Source organism: Folsomia candida, unplaced genomic scaffold, assembly GCF_002217175.1.
Source record: "Folsomia candida strain VU population unplaced genomic scaffold, ASM221717v1 Fcan01_Sc004, whole genome shotgun sequence".
NCBI lineage: Eukaryota > Metazoa > Arthropoda > Collembola > Entomobryomorpha > Isotomidae > Folsomia > Folsomia candida.
The window spans coordinates 9,076,878-9,091,937 of NW_019091196.1; the positions used below are offsets into that span (position 1 = coordinate 9,076,878).

The 15,060-nt window shown below is 39.4% G+C and overlaps 3 protein-coding genes and 1 long non-coding RNA gene across 4 annotated transcripts; 2 read left to right on the plus strand and 2 right to left on the minus strand.

The window, feature by feature from the left end:
• The first annotated feature begins 802 nt into the window (after positions 1–802).
• LOC110849094 lies at positions 803–4,540 on the plus strand. Its single transcript, XM_022096470.2, has 5 exons — positions 803–1,431; positions 1,507–1,587; positions 1,657–1,743; positions 1,823–1,999; positions 2,067–4,540. Exons 1-5 carry the CDS (start codon positions 1,375–1,377, stop codon positions 2,799–2,801), a joined length of 1,137 nt encoding a protein of 378 aa, XP_021952162.1. The 5' UTR covers positions 803–1,374; the 3' UTR covers positions 2,802–4,540.
• Positions 4,541–4,551: 11 nt separating this feature from the next.
• On the minus strand, positions 4,552–6,915 carry LOC110849313. Its single transcript, XM_035850807.1, has 4 exons — positions 5,890–6,915; positions 5,448–5,804; positions 5,081–5,354; positions 4,552–5,006 (listed from the first exon to the last, which is right to left on the minus strand). Exons 1-4 carry the CDS (start codon positions 6,789–6,791, stop codon positions 4,719–4,721), a joined length of 1,821 nt encoding a protein of 606 aa, XP_035706700.1. The 5' UTR covers positions 6,792–6,915; the 3' UTR covers positions 4,552–4,718.
• A 51-nt stretch (positions 6,916–6,966) lies between these two features.
• LOC110848464 lies at positions 6,967–9,919 on the plus strand. The gene is made up of 6 exons (XM_022095690.2): positions 6,967–7,336; positions 7,419–7,558; positions 7,644–8,411; positions 8,482–8,930; positions 9,038–9,156; positions 9,232–9,919. The coding sequence occupies exons 1-6, from the start codon at positions 7,292–7,294 to the stop codon at positions 9,382–9,384; spliced, it is 1,674 nt and encodes a 557-aa protein (XP_021951382.1). The 5' UTR covers positions 6,967–7,291; the 3' UTR covers positions 9,385–9,919.
• Positions 9,709–12,704, minus strand: LOC118435210. The gene is made up of 2 exons (XR_004834609.1): positions 11,306–12,704; positions 9,709–11,244 (listed from the first exon to the last, which is right to left on the minus strand). It is a non-coding gene; the product is annotated as an uncharacterized LOC118435210 (long non-coding RNA).
• Between the last annotated feature and the right edge of the window lie 2,356 nt (positions 12,705–15,060).

A 15,060-nucleotide genomic window follows, 5' to 3' on the forward strand; every position in this document is an offset into this window, starting at 1 on the left:
ACCCATCCAGTAATAAATATGTACATACATTCTTCTCCCCCTCCACTGGCCGAAAACTTTCTTTTCCATCATTATTTACAGTTAGTCATCATGCACCCATTAGCAGCACGCACCACCCAACAAACGAACGAAATCATCATGCCCTATATACATTCATTACGTACACCTCGTCCTTCCTCTCTCTCTCTCTCTCGCCGCGTGTGTCGTTTACTCGAAAGTGTCAAAGGTCAAAAGCGTATCCTTAAATAGAGAGAAACACCACTTTTGTACATCCTTTCCGGATTCAGAGAATCCACTGTACAGAGGAAATCTACGAGCGAGCGAGTAGTCGTCGTCGTCGTGGTGCGAGCGAGTGGCTAGATACGTGTCGAGTGAGTCAAAGCGAAGACAGCCTGCCTGGTGATGATGGAACCGTGAAATGACTTTCACATCCACATCTGCACCCGGAGAAAGCAGAACTTTTAACCTAATCCAATATAAAATGATCAAATTTGGGCCAAAATTCACAATCCATAATTTAATTATTGCCTCATATTTAGTTCGGATTAGTGACATCAAAGCGTAAAGTTTTTTTTACCACGGGGCTGCTGGACGCCTCTCTCCCAACACGCTAGGGCACTTACCCACATTTCCGTGGTGTGGATGGATGTTGGAGTGGATCTCTCGCTCTGGGTGAAAGTAAAAGATATTTTTCGGGGAAAGTCGGATTTCGGGAAGACCGAGAGGGAGACAGTCAGTAGTGGAAGTAGTGGTTGTAGACACCTCTATTTGTCTCCTCATGCATACATATATCCACCTCTGCTGCTACTTTCTCTCTCTTTCTCTCTACCTCACACACTCACTCACATCAGAAAGAAGAAGAAGAAGAAGAGAGAAGAGTTTCGCTGCTTCCACTCAAATGTACTTGACTTAGTTCAATTGCTTACACACCAAATCCATCCTTTCACTTCTTCTAGGAGGCCGAGTGGTGGGAGATAAGCCAAGAAAAGACAAAGTCAATTTAACCCTGGGAAAGAGAAAGCAGTGTTAAAATGGCCGGGTCGTGGCGGGCATTGTTGCTAAATCCAGTACTGCGGGACGATATCACAATTAGTGAGACATCATCAGCACCACTTTCTCATCCAGTGAAAGCTGTTCTATAGAGACAGATACCGGAGGTGGAAATAATTAAGGATGGAGATTACCTGGGAAGATTAGTAACTTTGTGGATAAGATAAACGATGTGGTTGAGTATCCAGTGGTGACCCACCCATCCACACCCACCCACCCCGCAGTACATACATAAATACATACATACACATCATCATCATCACTCGTCCACCCACTTCCTGCTGTGATTAGAAAACAAACCGAGTCACAAAAACAAATACTACAATGTGTTGTTGTATTCCGTTGCGACGGCTGAGCTATTTTGGGGCTGGATTGCATCTGGTTCGTTACACATTTCCATTTGGAGGGCAGCATGGTGAATAATGTTTAATTTATTTATACGCTTTGTCTTTGTAGATGATGGGGCTGCTCTACTTTTACTTTTTGGGTTGCGTGATCTATACGATGTATCGTGTCAGAGATAAGGATAATTACGATGTGAGTTAACTTTCACCGACTTTCTCGGCTAATAATATACATGAATTTACATGTGTATGATAAAAATAGGAGCGTGTGACAATGGGACTACTATATGTCGGCTACTATGCTGCATTCCTTCCTCCGGGTATCTTCATATTTTGGGGGGTGCATAAGGTATGCATTTTCTGCAACTATTAATTAACCGAGTAAATTGTGTAGGGATAACTTTTGAATCTTATTCTTACACCTTTAGAAACTACGCTGCTTCCTCGTCGTTCCATCAATCTTATTCTTTTTCATCCAAATTTTTGGCGTAACTCTGGAAGGAATTTACAAATTCAGACCACAAGGATTCCCCGAAGCGATGGAGAAATACAATCAAGAAGGTCTTGTCCTATCCCGACTGCAGGCCGACTATTGGATGGACATGGTAATAAAGTCGACAGTCAATCAGGGTCCAACTTCCAAATTAAAATAATTTCTTCCTCTCTTCGCAGTGCCTCCAACTCGCCATAACTATCTCGTACCTCTCCATGCTCTTCTTCTACTACCGTGAAATCGAACCGGAAGACACAACCCCCGTTCAATCCCGCTATGCTCAAGCTTACCTTCAACAACAGCAGCAACTCATGCAACAACAACAATCCGGCAGCGGTCCTCAGTCGTCTTCACCTCCCGTCCCGTGTCCCATGGGACCACCAGTCGTGCCCTTCCGACCTGTTCACCACTCCCTCACCAATCTCACCCGGGCAGGAGAAAGGGAACGAGGCGGTGGTGGTGGGAGAGATGGGATTTTAGGCGGAAACGGGACACCTTGTCCACCACCCCCACTTAACCTTGGAGCTTTAAACCTCTCCCTTGATCAGCAACACCAACTCTTAAAACTTCAACAGCACCCCCTCATCCTCCAACAGCTCCAACAACAAATCCACCACCAGCAACAGCAACAACTCCAACAGCAACTGCAGCAACAACAGTCGCACCAATACCATGACACACATCACATCCAAAACGAATTAGAGATGCAACATCGCCCCCAACATCATCACCACCACCATGAAAGAGGTCATCATCAGCAAGGAGGAGGGAGTCAGAGTCAGCAATCCTCGCTGCATCATCAACCCTCATCGCACAGCCATCAGCCGGACCAAGCCCCACCACCGCCCCCACCACTCAGCCTATTTCATCCATACGCCCAAATGATGGACCCCAACAAGACGCCAAAGTTTTAGTCTTCACAAACTACTTTTTTTAGCTATACGGTGATTTTTTTAATCGGTTAGTAAGATATTTGCCATTTTCCTGGTGTGTGTAACGGTGGGTGAGATTATATAAGACGGAACTTTAATACAAAAAATGTGCTGGGACATATTATGTAACCAAAAAATAATGTGGTGCAGACTGCAGAGATGAAAATAGAAAATGATCAGAATCTTTAAAGTGGAAAAGGAAAACAAACTTTCACCGTACATATACTCGTCAAAAAAATGAGATTTACGAGTACAAAAGCAATCATCCTACTAAATATCTGCTCTCTCTTTCTCTCTTTCTCCTGGTGCATACATAAAAAATACTCCGGTGGAAACATATTATTGTGTGTGTACATTATTATTATGTCGAATATCGTCTCGTGTTCAATTCCCATGCAAAAAATAATACATAGACACACACAAAACAATACTATTTAAAGGGGTCCTAAATAAATGGGGGATCTTCTTCCGACACTGGGGAAATCAGAAATTCATAATTATGGGTTAAGATGACGATATAATGAGCATACCCCGGACAAATATTTTTTTATCCTACCCTACTCGTGTTGAGCTCAACATGAGTAGGGTAGGATAAAAAAATATTTTTCCGGGGTATGATAATGAGTAATATGCGAATGTAACGAGTACATACATATTTAAGATGTAAGTTATTTTAAGCACTACTCATCACTGTCTATCTCTCTTTCTATCTCTATTGTCTTGCCACTCCGACTCACGAGTATTATTAAGACGAATAATAATTCATGCCAAATGAGAGCATTACTACAATAATAATTATCTAGACAAGTCTCACACAAAGAATTTGTAAAAAATAATACTCGTGCAGTATTTAGAGTGGTCTTCAAATTAATTGTATCAATGTAAAATCCTTACTAAAACTGGAAGACGGGATGAGGAACAAGAAAAATAATATTAGTACGGATATATATATACGGATAGCATCAGTACGTATGTAAATCGAGTATAAAAATCATACATTTTTTATACCCATCATAAAACTTGAATTAATAAGGATCGATAAGAAATCAAAACTTTTCTTACATCAACACCTAACCAACTACAAAAATGGGTTCAATTTTCGGACTAAATTAATAAGAAAAAGTGGAAACTATAACGCAATATTATTGGTATTATTACTGATGGACTCTTTTTCCGTAATAACTTAATGTGCTAACTATACTACCAACCACCACCCTCCAATAATAAATGTCAACCAAATAATTGTACGATTAATTAGCGTGTAATACTCTGATTTTTAAGAAATAATTATCCAAACCGGAAGCAACCACCTTTCCATGCACTATGTACTTATAATCAACCATGACACCAAACCAACCCTTCTTACGATTAGTATTATTCAGAATATCTCGTCTCGTCAAATTGTACAGGGTAACCAGTCATTTAAATAAGTCAGATAGGTTAACAAAAAATTCCCAAAACTGGTTCAACTTTTCAAATATGAAAGAATTAATAATGTTGTAAAAAAAATACAAGTAGAAGATTTTGTGTATTCTGTATACTTTTCTAATACTAAGGTACATATGCACACACCACAACTTCCAAAATATGTAAATCCAAGAGTGACAAGGCACCCACACTACTACTATAAACTATTTATGACCTATTTACTGCGGACCGAATGTGGAAATGAAGTAAAAATAAAATAAAGAATAATACCAATAAAATTGAAAATAAGCCAAGCCAAGCCATCTCGATCTAGAATTTCATCGGCATTTATTCATTTTTTGACGTGATTAGAAAATATTGGTATTATATAATGCTGAATTTATTATGGTAATTTGTCAATGTGATGAAACTAATTGCATGTGTGAAGAAATTAATATGAAGAAATAACTAAAATTTGAGTTGAGCTTGTTTTCAAACTTTTAAACTAGGCATGAATTCAATCCTATCTGGATGGGATTCTTTTAAAATAGAAAAAATCGTGTTATAAATTGCTTTTCGTTTTCCCTTAACCTTTTCTGCATCAAACCAGCTTAACAACGATGGGATGGGCGGCTCTCGAGGGAGATCTTCACAAAAGAAGGATTCGAAAAACTGAAGAACATAATTCCCACAATCGTACCAATTATCTTGTTGAGGCACTTCCGGTATTTCTAAGCGTATGTTGTCCTTCGTAAAGGAAACTGAGAACCCGTATCGTTCCTAATAAAAAAATAGAATTTTTAAAGTAAATCATTTTAAGTTTGTAAAACACAATAATTTTGATCAAGCTATACCTTCCACTCTACTTCTAAAAGGTTCCTCAGTGAAGCTGCTATACCTTTATGTCGTAGGTCTAAACTTTTAAAAGAATCAAATATAATTATCATTGGCTTTATCTTTAGCTTCTTTTCTCTTCTTCTGGCCACAAAACGCTGTAGCTTTGTGAAATCATCCTTATCAGTTTTGAGTTCTTCTACTAGTTCATTTTTCACAGATGATCCAAGTGCCTCCTCCAAATTATCTATTATCATTCCATGATAACAAATTATTGCTAGGATCCAGTGTCCACTGAAATAAGAAACAATGGATCAGAATTAGAAACAACGAATAAATCATGCACAAACGTGAAATTTCAAATAAATAAAAAATTGTCAAACTCACTCTTGTGGAATTGGTACAAAAATAAAATCTTTGAGAAATAAATCCGTAATTCCCTTCGTCCAACCACGTCGAACTACCAAGTTTGGTTTATTCTTATCTGGTATCTGATACCTCACACTCTTGGAATCCTTTATCTTTTTATCTTGCATTCTCCACGAGTTGTAAAATAAAGATGAGAAGACGACAGTCTTTTTTAAATCTGCAGCGACGATTCCTTTCTCGTGAAGGACAAAGTTGATCCAAAAATCAACAATCTTATCATTAATAAATTCCCCAGCGTCGAGACAATTAATATCACTAGCGTACAGGGCAACGGCGCCCTTGTTCCCACAAGCAGTTGATTGATATTCCAAAATTCTATGAAAAAATTAATTGCATATTTTAATGATGTTACATTTGTGAATGATAACCAGTCATTCTTATAGACTTATTTTGAACTTACAACTTGTTGGAATCGTCAACAGCCTTTTTGGTTTCGATACTTGAAACAGTATCATCATCATCCAGAAGAATTGTTTCTGCGACAGAATCTACGGAACCACAAGGTTTAAGCTTGCGAAGTTTCAAACCCCAAGGAGTCGTCGGCTTTTCAGGTGGCGAAAGCGTGGTGGGGGGCAACTGCTTCTGACGGGGAGGTGTGGAAAGGGGAGATGGGCGCCTTGGTTCCCGAGAAGGCGTGTCTTCTCGTGGTAGTGGCGGATCTCTTCGAGGCGGTGAAAATTTCCGAAACAGTGCATCTTTTCTAGGCTTTGATAATTTTCTAGACGGTAGTTCTTTTCGACGGGGTTGATGCGTTGTTCGAGGCGGCGACGATTCCCGAGGGGGCGGATCTATTCGAGGCGGCGACGATTCCTGAGGGGGTGGATCGGTCTGAGTATCTGACAACTTCCGAGAAGACTGATTTTTTCTAGATTTCGGTGGGGAATATGTGGGATCTGTATATGGGGATGTTCGAGAATGATTTTTTCGTTGAGGTGACTGACTCCGAGGATGCGACAATTTTCGAGGTTGCCATTGCACAGGACACGATTTTGTCTGAGGGAGTGGTGTTTTCGGTGGAGGTGTCAATGACCAATCATTCTCAATCTCTTTTAACAATAATCCATCATCAATCTCTGTCAATTCTTCTTGTGGGGGTGGTCTTGGCGACTTTACTTTCACTGGTTTGGTTTTCTTCTTTACGTCTCTACTACTTCTACTCTTAATAAGTTCGGGTAACTTGGCCACTTTACTTTTAAAATCTCTATCTCTACCACCGTCTTCATGTTCTTGCTTCCTCTTCTCGATGCGAGGACTTCGTCTCGGAGAGGATGATAATGACCTTTGAGATCCTGTTCTGGTCATTCTTTTAAAGTGATAATCTAGCAATTAAATAAATTTCTAAATTATTAATTGCAGTAAATTTATTGGACTGGTCTGGTTCGTGTTATGTTATGGTAAAAAAAACTCGGCCCGCTGTTTACTTGCTGGTTTCCTTTCCTGTGTGTATACTGATCAACTCATATGGTTGATGGTAGTGTGGTGGTTGGGTTTATGATTTTTTAATGTTTCTTCCTAAACTAATTAACTATTTAATTATTCATATGAAAATTAGTGATTTTAATTTTATCGACTCTTGTTTTATTCAATAACTGACACAATTTTACACAATAATTAAGACTTACTTTAAAGTTTAACACGTCGACATTTCAACCACTTGATGGATACATAGGATATGAACCGTGACGACCTTGAACATAGATTTTGGTGTTTATCTGTATAAATTGTCAAGTCAGGTCCCCAGATAGTTCTCGAACCAGTGATATTTTCGCTACATTACTTACATCAGAAGAAGTCGGACCGAAATGCAAAATTCTGGTCCTCTCAGATTTGCTGACTTGCCATGTTTAGTAAGTTTTTTTAAAAGAATTATTACAAATCATAATTTTGCTTGTTTTACATTAAATGGAGTAATTAATTTTACATAATAAGGTTGGGGAGCGAATATGTACTTTTCTGGAACACGGAGACTTGCTAAGCCTTCGTTTAGTCTGCAGACAAACGAAGGCGTGGGTGGAAGCGCCGCGGATCCTGTCCTCTCTCTGTGTAGATATTCGGCGTTCAGCACATTTGTATGTCGCCACATGATCCTATGCATTATATAATTAGTAGCATTATTTTGCAATAATTAATTATATATTATAATACATTATTCAGAGACCGTCTCCATCGGACCAAGCGCTCCGTCAACTTCACCAATTTTAAGATCAGAATGGAAAAGTTGGCTTCACAGAGCTATATTTCTACTGATTTTGCATCTACATTCGGGCCTCGAATGAAAGTTCTCAAGATTTCATCCACTTCCGCATGCTCTCGAAAAATTGATCTCCTCATGAAATGTCCGGGCTTAGAATTTGTTCAAATTTCTGACCTTTCGCTGAAAAATATATCTCCCAAAGATCTCGCCGTCCTCGGTCAAAATTTCCAATCGTATCGCACCTTCATTTTAGATGAGTTAACTTCTGCCAGGGAATCAGATGTGGCTGTTCTCATCTCTTGGATAACTTCTTCCCAAAACTTGAAACATTTGCGACTCCCACAAATCCAGTTTGAAATTGGGTATCCAAAAATTGATCCCGCAAAGAAGAAACCTCCCCCAATTTTTAACTTGGGTGACAATGGGGTTGCTGTTCGAGAAAGAGCCCCCTTGAACGATATAGCTAAAGATTTCTGTCACGCCAATGTTTTAAGTCCTTTGATTCATTACATGAAAGCTGGTACTCTACGTCTTAAGACGGTTGATTGTGTAAATCTTTGTATGGATATAAATAACGACCCAGTTATATTTCAAGAGTTAGAATCAGCCTGTTTTCACAAGAAAGTAAAACTCACAAATGTCCCGTTTGGTCTACTGGACTGTTCTTCACACATTTCCAAAACAATTGCGTCCTGTCGAGGACTACAGCTTGGAAAGGTGGATGTGAGGTTGGGAAAGAATTTTAGTAATATCCTTGGACAAACTTTACAAATATCTGAATTTTTCTATGTATTGTAGAAATCTCACCGCTATGAAAGAACTTACCTGCTCTGTCGGTTTCGGAATTTCAAACTCCTCCCCTTCTACTATCAATTTTGCCAAAGAACTCGACTTTCCATCCCTAGAATCTCTCGACCTCAACATTTTCACCATGCAAGATGACATTCCACGCCAAACCGTACAAACTTTGTTGACCACACGTCGCATTTCTCTGACTAAACTGTGCGTAGCCTGGAATTTGAATTCATCATCGGTCTGTCCCATTTCTGGGTTGCAAATGGGTCAAAGCTTCCCTAATTTGGTAATTCTCCACTTGACCGAGTGGGGTGGAGACTGCGCCGAATTCCAAAACTTATTTCTGGGCCTGCAACAACTCCAAGAACTTTCCATAAAGGATTGTAAAACTCTTTCAGATGATGCATTCTGTGGAGATTTGAACGACATTAGTCCATTCAGAAAGTTGACGAGTAAGAGAATTAAATTAACTAAATTTAAAACTTTGGGCAAACTTAAATGTATTTATTCATAAGTGTATATAACTTGCTATGAATGGACTGCTTACTAAAATATCTAGAATTGCGCAACCTTCGGATTCGCTGTTATGATAATGGTATAACTGGCCGCAGCCTGCAAGAAGCATTCTCCCTCATCGCACTGCGCAGTTTATCTATTAGCTTTGTGGGATTATCATCTGTACGTAAATAGTCATATGTCAGTACTTGTTATTTTATTGCCTAAAAATTATTCTCTTTCTCCTAACTTGTGCAGATTTCCATCCGAGGACTCTGTTCCCTTGATCGGCTCCCATTTAAAAGCTCAATCCAGTACTTGAGCATTCAACTGAAAAGTGGGATTTCCTACAATCAAGTGAAAAACGTCGTGGATCAATTTGGGAACTTAAAAAAGTATAGAATCGACTGAAACCACACTGTATGTGGTCCCGAATTCAAGGTCCCTCACAATCCAGAAAAAAACAATCGAGCATTATTGTTGCATAATTATACTATGCATTTATTTCCGAAAAGAGTAGTAGTACAGATTAGTCACTTAATAGTTCCATACAAATCATCACAAGTATTTATATACGATCCGAATGTTTTACCATTATTAGACTGCTGATTAGTGATTAGTGCTGATTGACTGCATATCGTTCTTGAGAATCAAATATTCTCAATTACCGTGATCTTCTTCATTTTATTATTTTGTTAAGTTTCTTAAATCTGTTGTCAGTGTTGTTATTTTTTATTATTTTTGTTTACGAACTTCTTCACTGTATCTTTTCAATATTTGTTGAAATAATTGATTTCAAACCTCCTCATGATTCTCAATACATCACGTACTTAAATATACATATACGAGTAACATTAAGTATTTTCATCTTCTTCACTAGTAATTACTGTCACAGATTATGTATAGCATTTTAAAATAAATAAACGCATTACGTGCGCCAAAATTACATCACGCAAATTTGTCTCCCATACATTTGCGTCACCGCCGACGGTCGGCTGTACCCTCATCGATTTATTACTTTGATCAATGCATTTACATTTTGGGGAAATTTGACCTTCACTTGGCTCACTTTCTCTTTCATGTTTAATGAAAACAGCTCAAACGCTTGTTTGCCCAAAACCTGTGTGTAATAATCTGTCGAGTGTAAAAGTTCTTGCTTAATCAATCCACTCCTCCTCCACACCGAGCTTCTCTTTGAGTAGACGCCAAGACAAGTAGTTTATCATCTTATTCTGTCCAATTGATCTTATCAAGAATAATGACAAGGAACGTCATCTTAGAAAATCATGTCTCAAATTGACCAATTTCATTGTGACAAAGGTTGTAAAGGTTAATCCTTAACCTCCTACGCATTCAAAGTCAAAATAAAAAGCTATCTTAAGCCATTTGAAAATTATGTATCCAAATCCCATCCTCTTTACTTCGTGGTCCAAGTCCAACTGAACGACCACTTGAGACCACAGTGAGAGAAAACGAGATAAAAATTAGCCGTTTCCTGCTACAAATAATTAAATAATTTCATTAACTGTCACGTCACGATGAACACGTCTTCTTTTTTCTTTGTAAATACTTTCTCTTTTCCGTAGTTCACCAACAACTCGTCCAAGAATCAACACGGAGCAAGTAACATATCAACATCAACACTCTTCACCTGACTTTTCTCCTCCGAAAAGATTTAAGAAGATTGGTTTAAAGCAGATTGACTGATCTCCTTTCACCTCCAACAACTTTTTCCTACCTTTCCTTACTTTCTACTTTTGTCTGTATCGTGGAATCTGCTTCTTCTTCTTGTTCCTTCAAGGTTGTTTGTTATTCAAGTAAAAGTCCGTCTTCTGTCGTGTAGCAAGCAATTTAACTCATCAGCTTTCCTCCTCGGATGATGACGGCATTCTGTCAATTTTACAAAATTTCTTGTATACTTTCTCTTTCTACTCTGTCTTTCATTCCCCTTGAATAAACTTCCTTTCTTCTTCTTCCATATTTGAGCATCATTACAGACAGACAGAAATAGAGGCAGACAACATCATCATCTCTCCTCCGTCTCAATCTTGTTCTTGTGATGTGAGCAGAAATGTAGATGGATATCTTTATTTATTTACTTATTTACCGTCTTCAACCATTTGAGTCAGTCGTCATTTGAAGAATTGGATCCAAGAGAAATTTGCTTTCACTCACTCATTCCGAAAGAGAGAGATGATTTCTCAGTTCCTTAACTGTGCAGAGATGGAAGAAGAAGAGATTCATTATCTTTTCCCCTGCTTTCCACTTGAGCTGTAAGTACGACCGTGTTTATCTAAATCTCATCTAGGCAAATAATGAGGGAGAAACACACCTTCGTTGGCACAATGGCTTTCTCTCCGTCGTCCAAAGTGATGTCAATCTCATCGTCATTTAATTCGACAGAGCAACCTTCCCTCCATCCAATTCAATTCCAATCTGTGTCTCATTCTCTGGAAAAACTTGAAGAGATCTGTGCCACATCATGGAGCGATGAGCTTGTGTGCAGTGGCAGTGGCAGAAGATGCCATGATGATAGAGGAGAAACATCATCCCCAACTATCAGGCCGACAGGCTGAGGGAAAGCAGTGTGTCACCAACATGGATGTAACATCCCATGACAAAAACATCATCCTCCTTTTTGCTTACTTTCTCCATGTATCCCGTCCTTGAGGAGAGAGACCTTAACTAAAACTGGGAGAAGTCTAAAAGACACTTACATGCATGCGACATGGACAAATACACACACAATATTTCCCCTGCATGCATCCTCCTCCTGCTCCTGCAAAGTCGTTGGCGAGATATATTTTCTGGTGAAAGTTGTCTCGCAAAATCTGACTCGATAAGTTGGGGCTGACTAAGACTTTTTCTTCTTCTCCTCTAAAAAATAGAGACGGATATGAAACCTTGACTGGTTAGCCTGCACGGAATTTCCTTTTCCTCGCCTGTCCGGAAAAAGGACAAGGAACAATTTTTTACTTGGATGCTTAATACCACCACCGAGGAAAAGAGAAATGACTCTGATTCTTGTCAAATTCAATGAATAAATTGTAATATGTGAAAAATATGTTGGGAAAAAAATATCTACGTTGATGACGACAATGTTTCGCATTTCTTGGGAAATTTCAGTTATACGCAATTCACCAACCACACCACCAGAGTGTAACCGCACCACCGAATAAATTGGGTTGATGGACGTAATATTTGAAATTTATGATTTATTTCTCTCTCTCTTTCCACCACCTTTTTCTATCCAATTTAGAAATTCATCTCTTTCGGCTGACTTCACTTTATATGCTGCTTTTTCTCTCTCTCACACACAGCCCGGTTCTGTTCTCTCTTCATCAAAACGTTATAAAAGATATGCAATAACTCCTTTGATTTTACTTTCTCGCAGCCAAGCTCATTTGGAAGCTGAGGCTCGTTTGAGTTTGGAAATGGCTCCATTTTAAGCTGGTCTTTGCTTGTTTAACTAACGTGGTGGTGGGTTTTTGTGGTTTTAGTTTCATGTCTCCTTTCCCCAAGTTGAAATTCTATCTACTTTCACCAGCAGTACGGATGTATGAAAAGTTCAAGTGTTACCACTCCACATCCACATCCATAACTCTCTGGTACTGGTTTTGATGAATGATTATGCTCGCATCATGGATTTTGTAAGTAAGTACCATCCATCCATACATACACCACACCACATAGTGCACCACCATCATCTCATCGTGATGTAATCTTTGCTGAGATTCAACTACATAAAATTGCCTGAATACATGTAATAAAATGGAATCAGACAGGACGGGGAGGACGAAATCAACGAGTCAAGTAGAGAAAGTGAGACTAATACTGCCAGTCGCATCAGCAGGGATCCATCAGCCTCTCGCATCAGTCAACTTCACCTACAGAAAATAAAACCAACAACGCCCTGCTGCTGGTTGCAATCATACATTTAATCCTTAACCCTACGTCTACTTTCACCCAACACCACGACCACCACCGCCGCCCAAACAGTAAATAATCTCTCTTTCAATCTGGGGATTGGATGACCCGATCAAATGAAAAGAGAGGAAAAAGAAACCCCCACCAAACCAGCGATAAAAAGAAACCAGAGATTAAACTAACAACTCAAGTAAAATCAAGCAGAGTGAAAGTCAACTTGGAAATAGATCGAAGTAAAAGTAAGTAAGTGAACAACGACGAAACGAAACTGTTTTGCTTAGGAAAAGACCTCCGTGGTGGAAGTTCTCCTTTTCGTAGTCGTCGTCATTTCGTTGTCGCATCTCATGTTTCCCGTCCAATTTGTGTAATTGTCCGAACATGTTTTTCTTTCCCTTCAACAAACTCAAATCCAAGGAGCAGAGAGCGTACACGCGTTCAGGAACATCTACATCCTACACATTACATTCATTGCATAATTAAATTCATGTTTTCAGTTTAACCTTTCCCCTCCGGTCTGATTCTTCTCTCCTTTCTCGGTCGTGATCATCATCATCCCCCTTTCACCGTGGTCCACCTTTAACCTTCATTACTATTTCATTTCTGGACGTGGATTCGAGTATGGAGAAAAGAATGAAAAGGGGAAAACCTTCTTATTCCCGGTATTTTCCTTTTGAAAAAATTCTTCTTCTTCTGCTCGTCCTTTCACAAATTCTCTCTCTCCCACTTTCTCCGTCTTAAGCGTAACAGCTTTACCTACGTTTTATGAAATAGTGTGTGTATGTGCAGGTAAAAAAATAAAACGTGCCATCAGGACTCGTTATCGACTCGTTGAATGCCTGCTTTTTGGGCGGTAGTGCTTTCTCTTTCCGTAAAAATCAGAGATTTCTCTTCTTCTCCTCCTCCTCCTCCTCTTCTCTAGTCAAACTCATTCAGGTAGAGAAAATCCTTCTTTAATCTTTCAGCCAAGTCTACCCAAGCCGGGGTAAGATTCCCATCCCAGTGTGTAAGTCAGTAAATGCAGGCAGGCGGGATGGCAGGGACGGCAGCCTGCGGGATAAAAAAAATCCTGGTCGACTTTCTCTCTCTCTATCTTTCCTTTTTTTTCTGAGATTCACCCACATGAATATTTCTTGTTTTCTTTTTTATGTTGTATTTTTCACCACTGAAATTCAGATTCAAGGATACCATCATATCGTGCCATGTTATACGTACGTACGTGCAGGGTGATGATGATGATGATGCATCCGGCCCGGAACTCGGCTGGGTGTCTGACGACTTTTACTTTGTGCTCTTTATATATCCCGTCCATTTTCACGAGATTCCATCCAGATTCAGCCAACCAGGTAAGTACGTAAGTAAGTAAGTAGAAAGCTGAAGAGCTAAAGAAAACCTGGTGAAAGTCGGGATCTTCTCAAGTCCCTGGCGAATTCACACCAGATTCGCATTGTGAGATTCGCACAAAAAATGGACCACTAAGTTTGATGAATGATGCGATGACCAGAGCAGACGAGGTAGCTATTTGCGAGATATTATTCACCAGGCATCATCACATGATGCCCTCGTCTCCTTCCTTCCTTACAGCACTTTGCCCTTATTCACTTTATTTCTTGGGTCGTCACCGTCATACTTTGGACTTTCTTTTTTGCACCCTTTTTCGCATACTTTTTTGCATACCACGGGATAAAACTTAGCTCTAGTGATGAAAAGAAAGTAGTCCTTCTTCTCTTCCTGTTCTCCAAATTATCAACTTTTCCCATCTCCTTATCTTCTACGTTTCTCCTTTTCCCCTCGATGTTTAGATGTGTGTACCTTCCAACACAAAATGCGGAAATGAAGCCAAAAATAATCCGGAAATTAAACAAGTCGCAGGGACAAAATTTAGTGTTGCGTGTAAACATTCCATTCTCATATATTTTACTAGTCTACTAGTTCCGTTTCCGCTCCGTATCACAAAATATAACAGCACAACGAAGCATATCATCCAATTGGACAAATTTGTTTACGGGGTGACGACGACCTGGCAATGACACGTACATACGGCGTACTTCTTCTTCTAACACGCTCCGTACGTCATGTTCACCACTACGCTTCGTTTACCTTTACCTGTGTGCTATATGTGTTTTGGGACACATTTTCCTAATATGTTCACCTTCGGTCGGT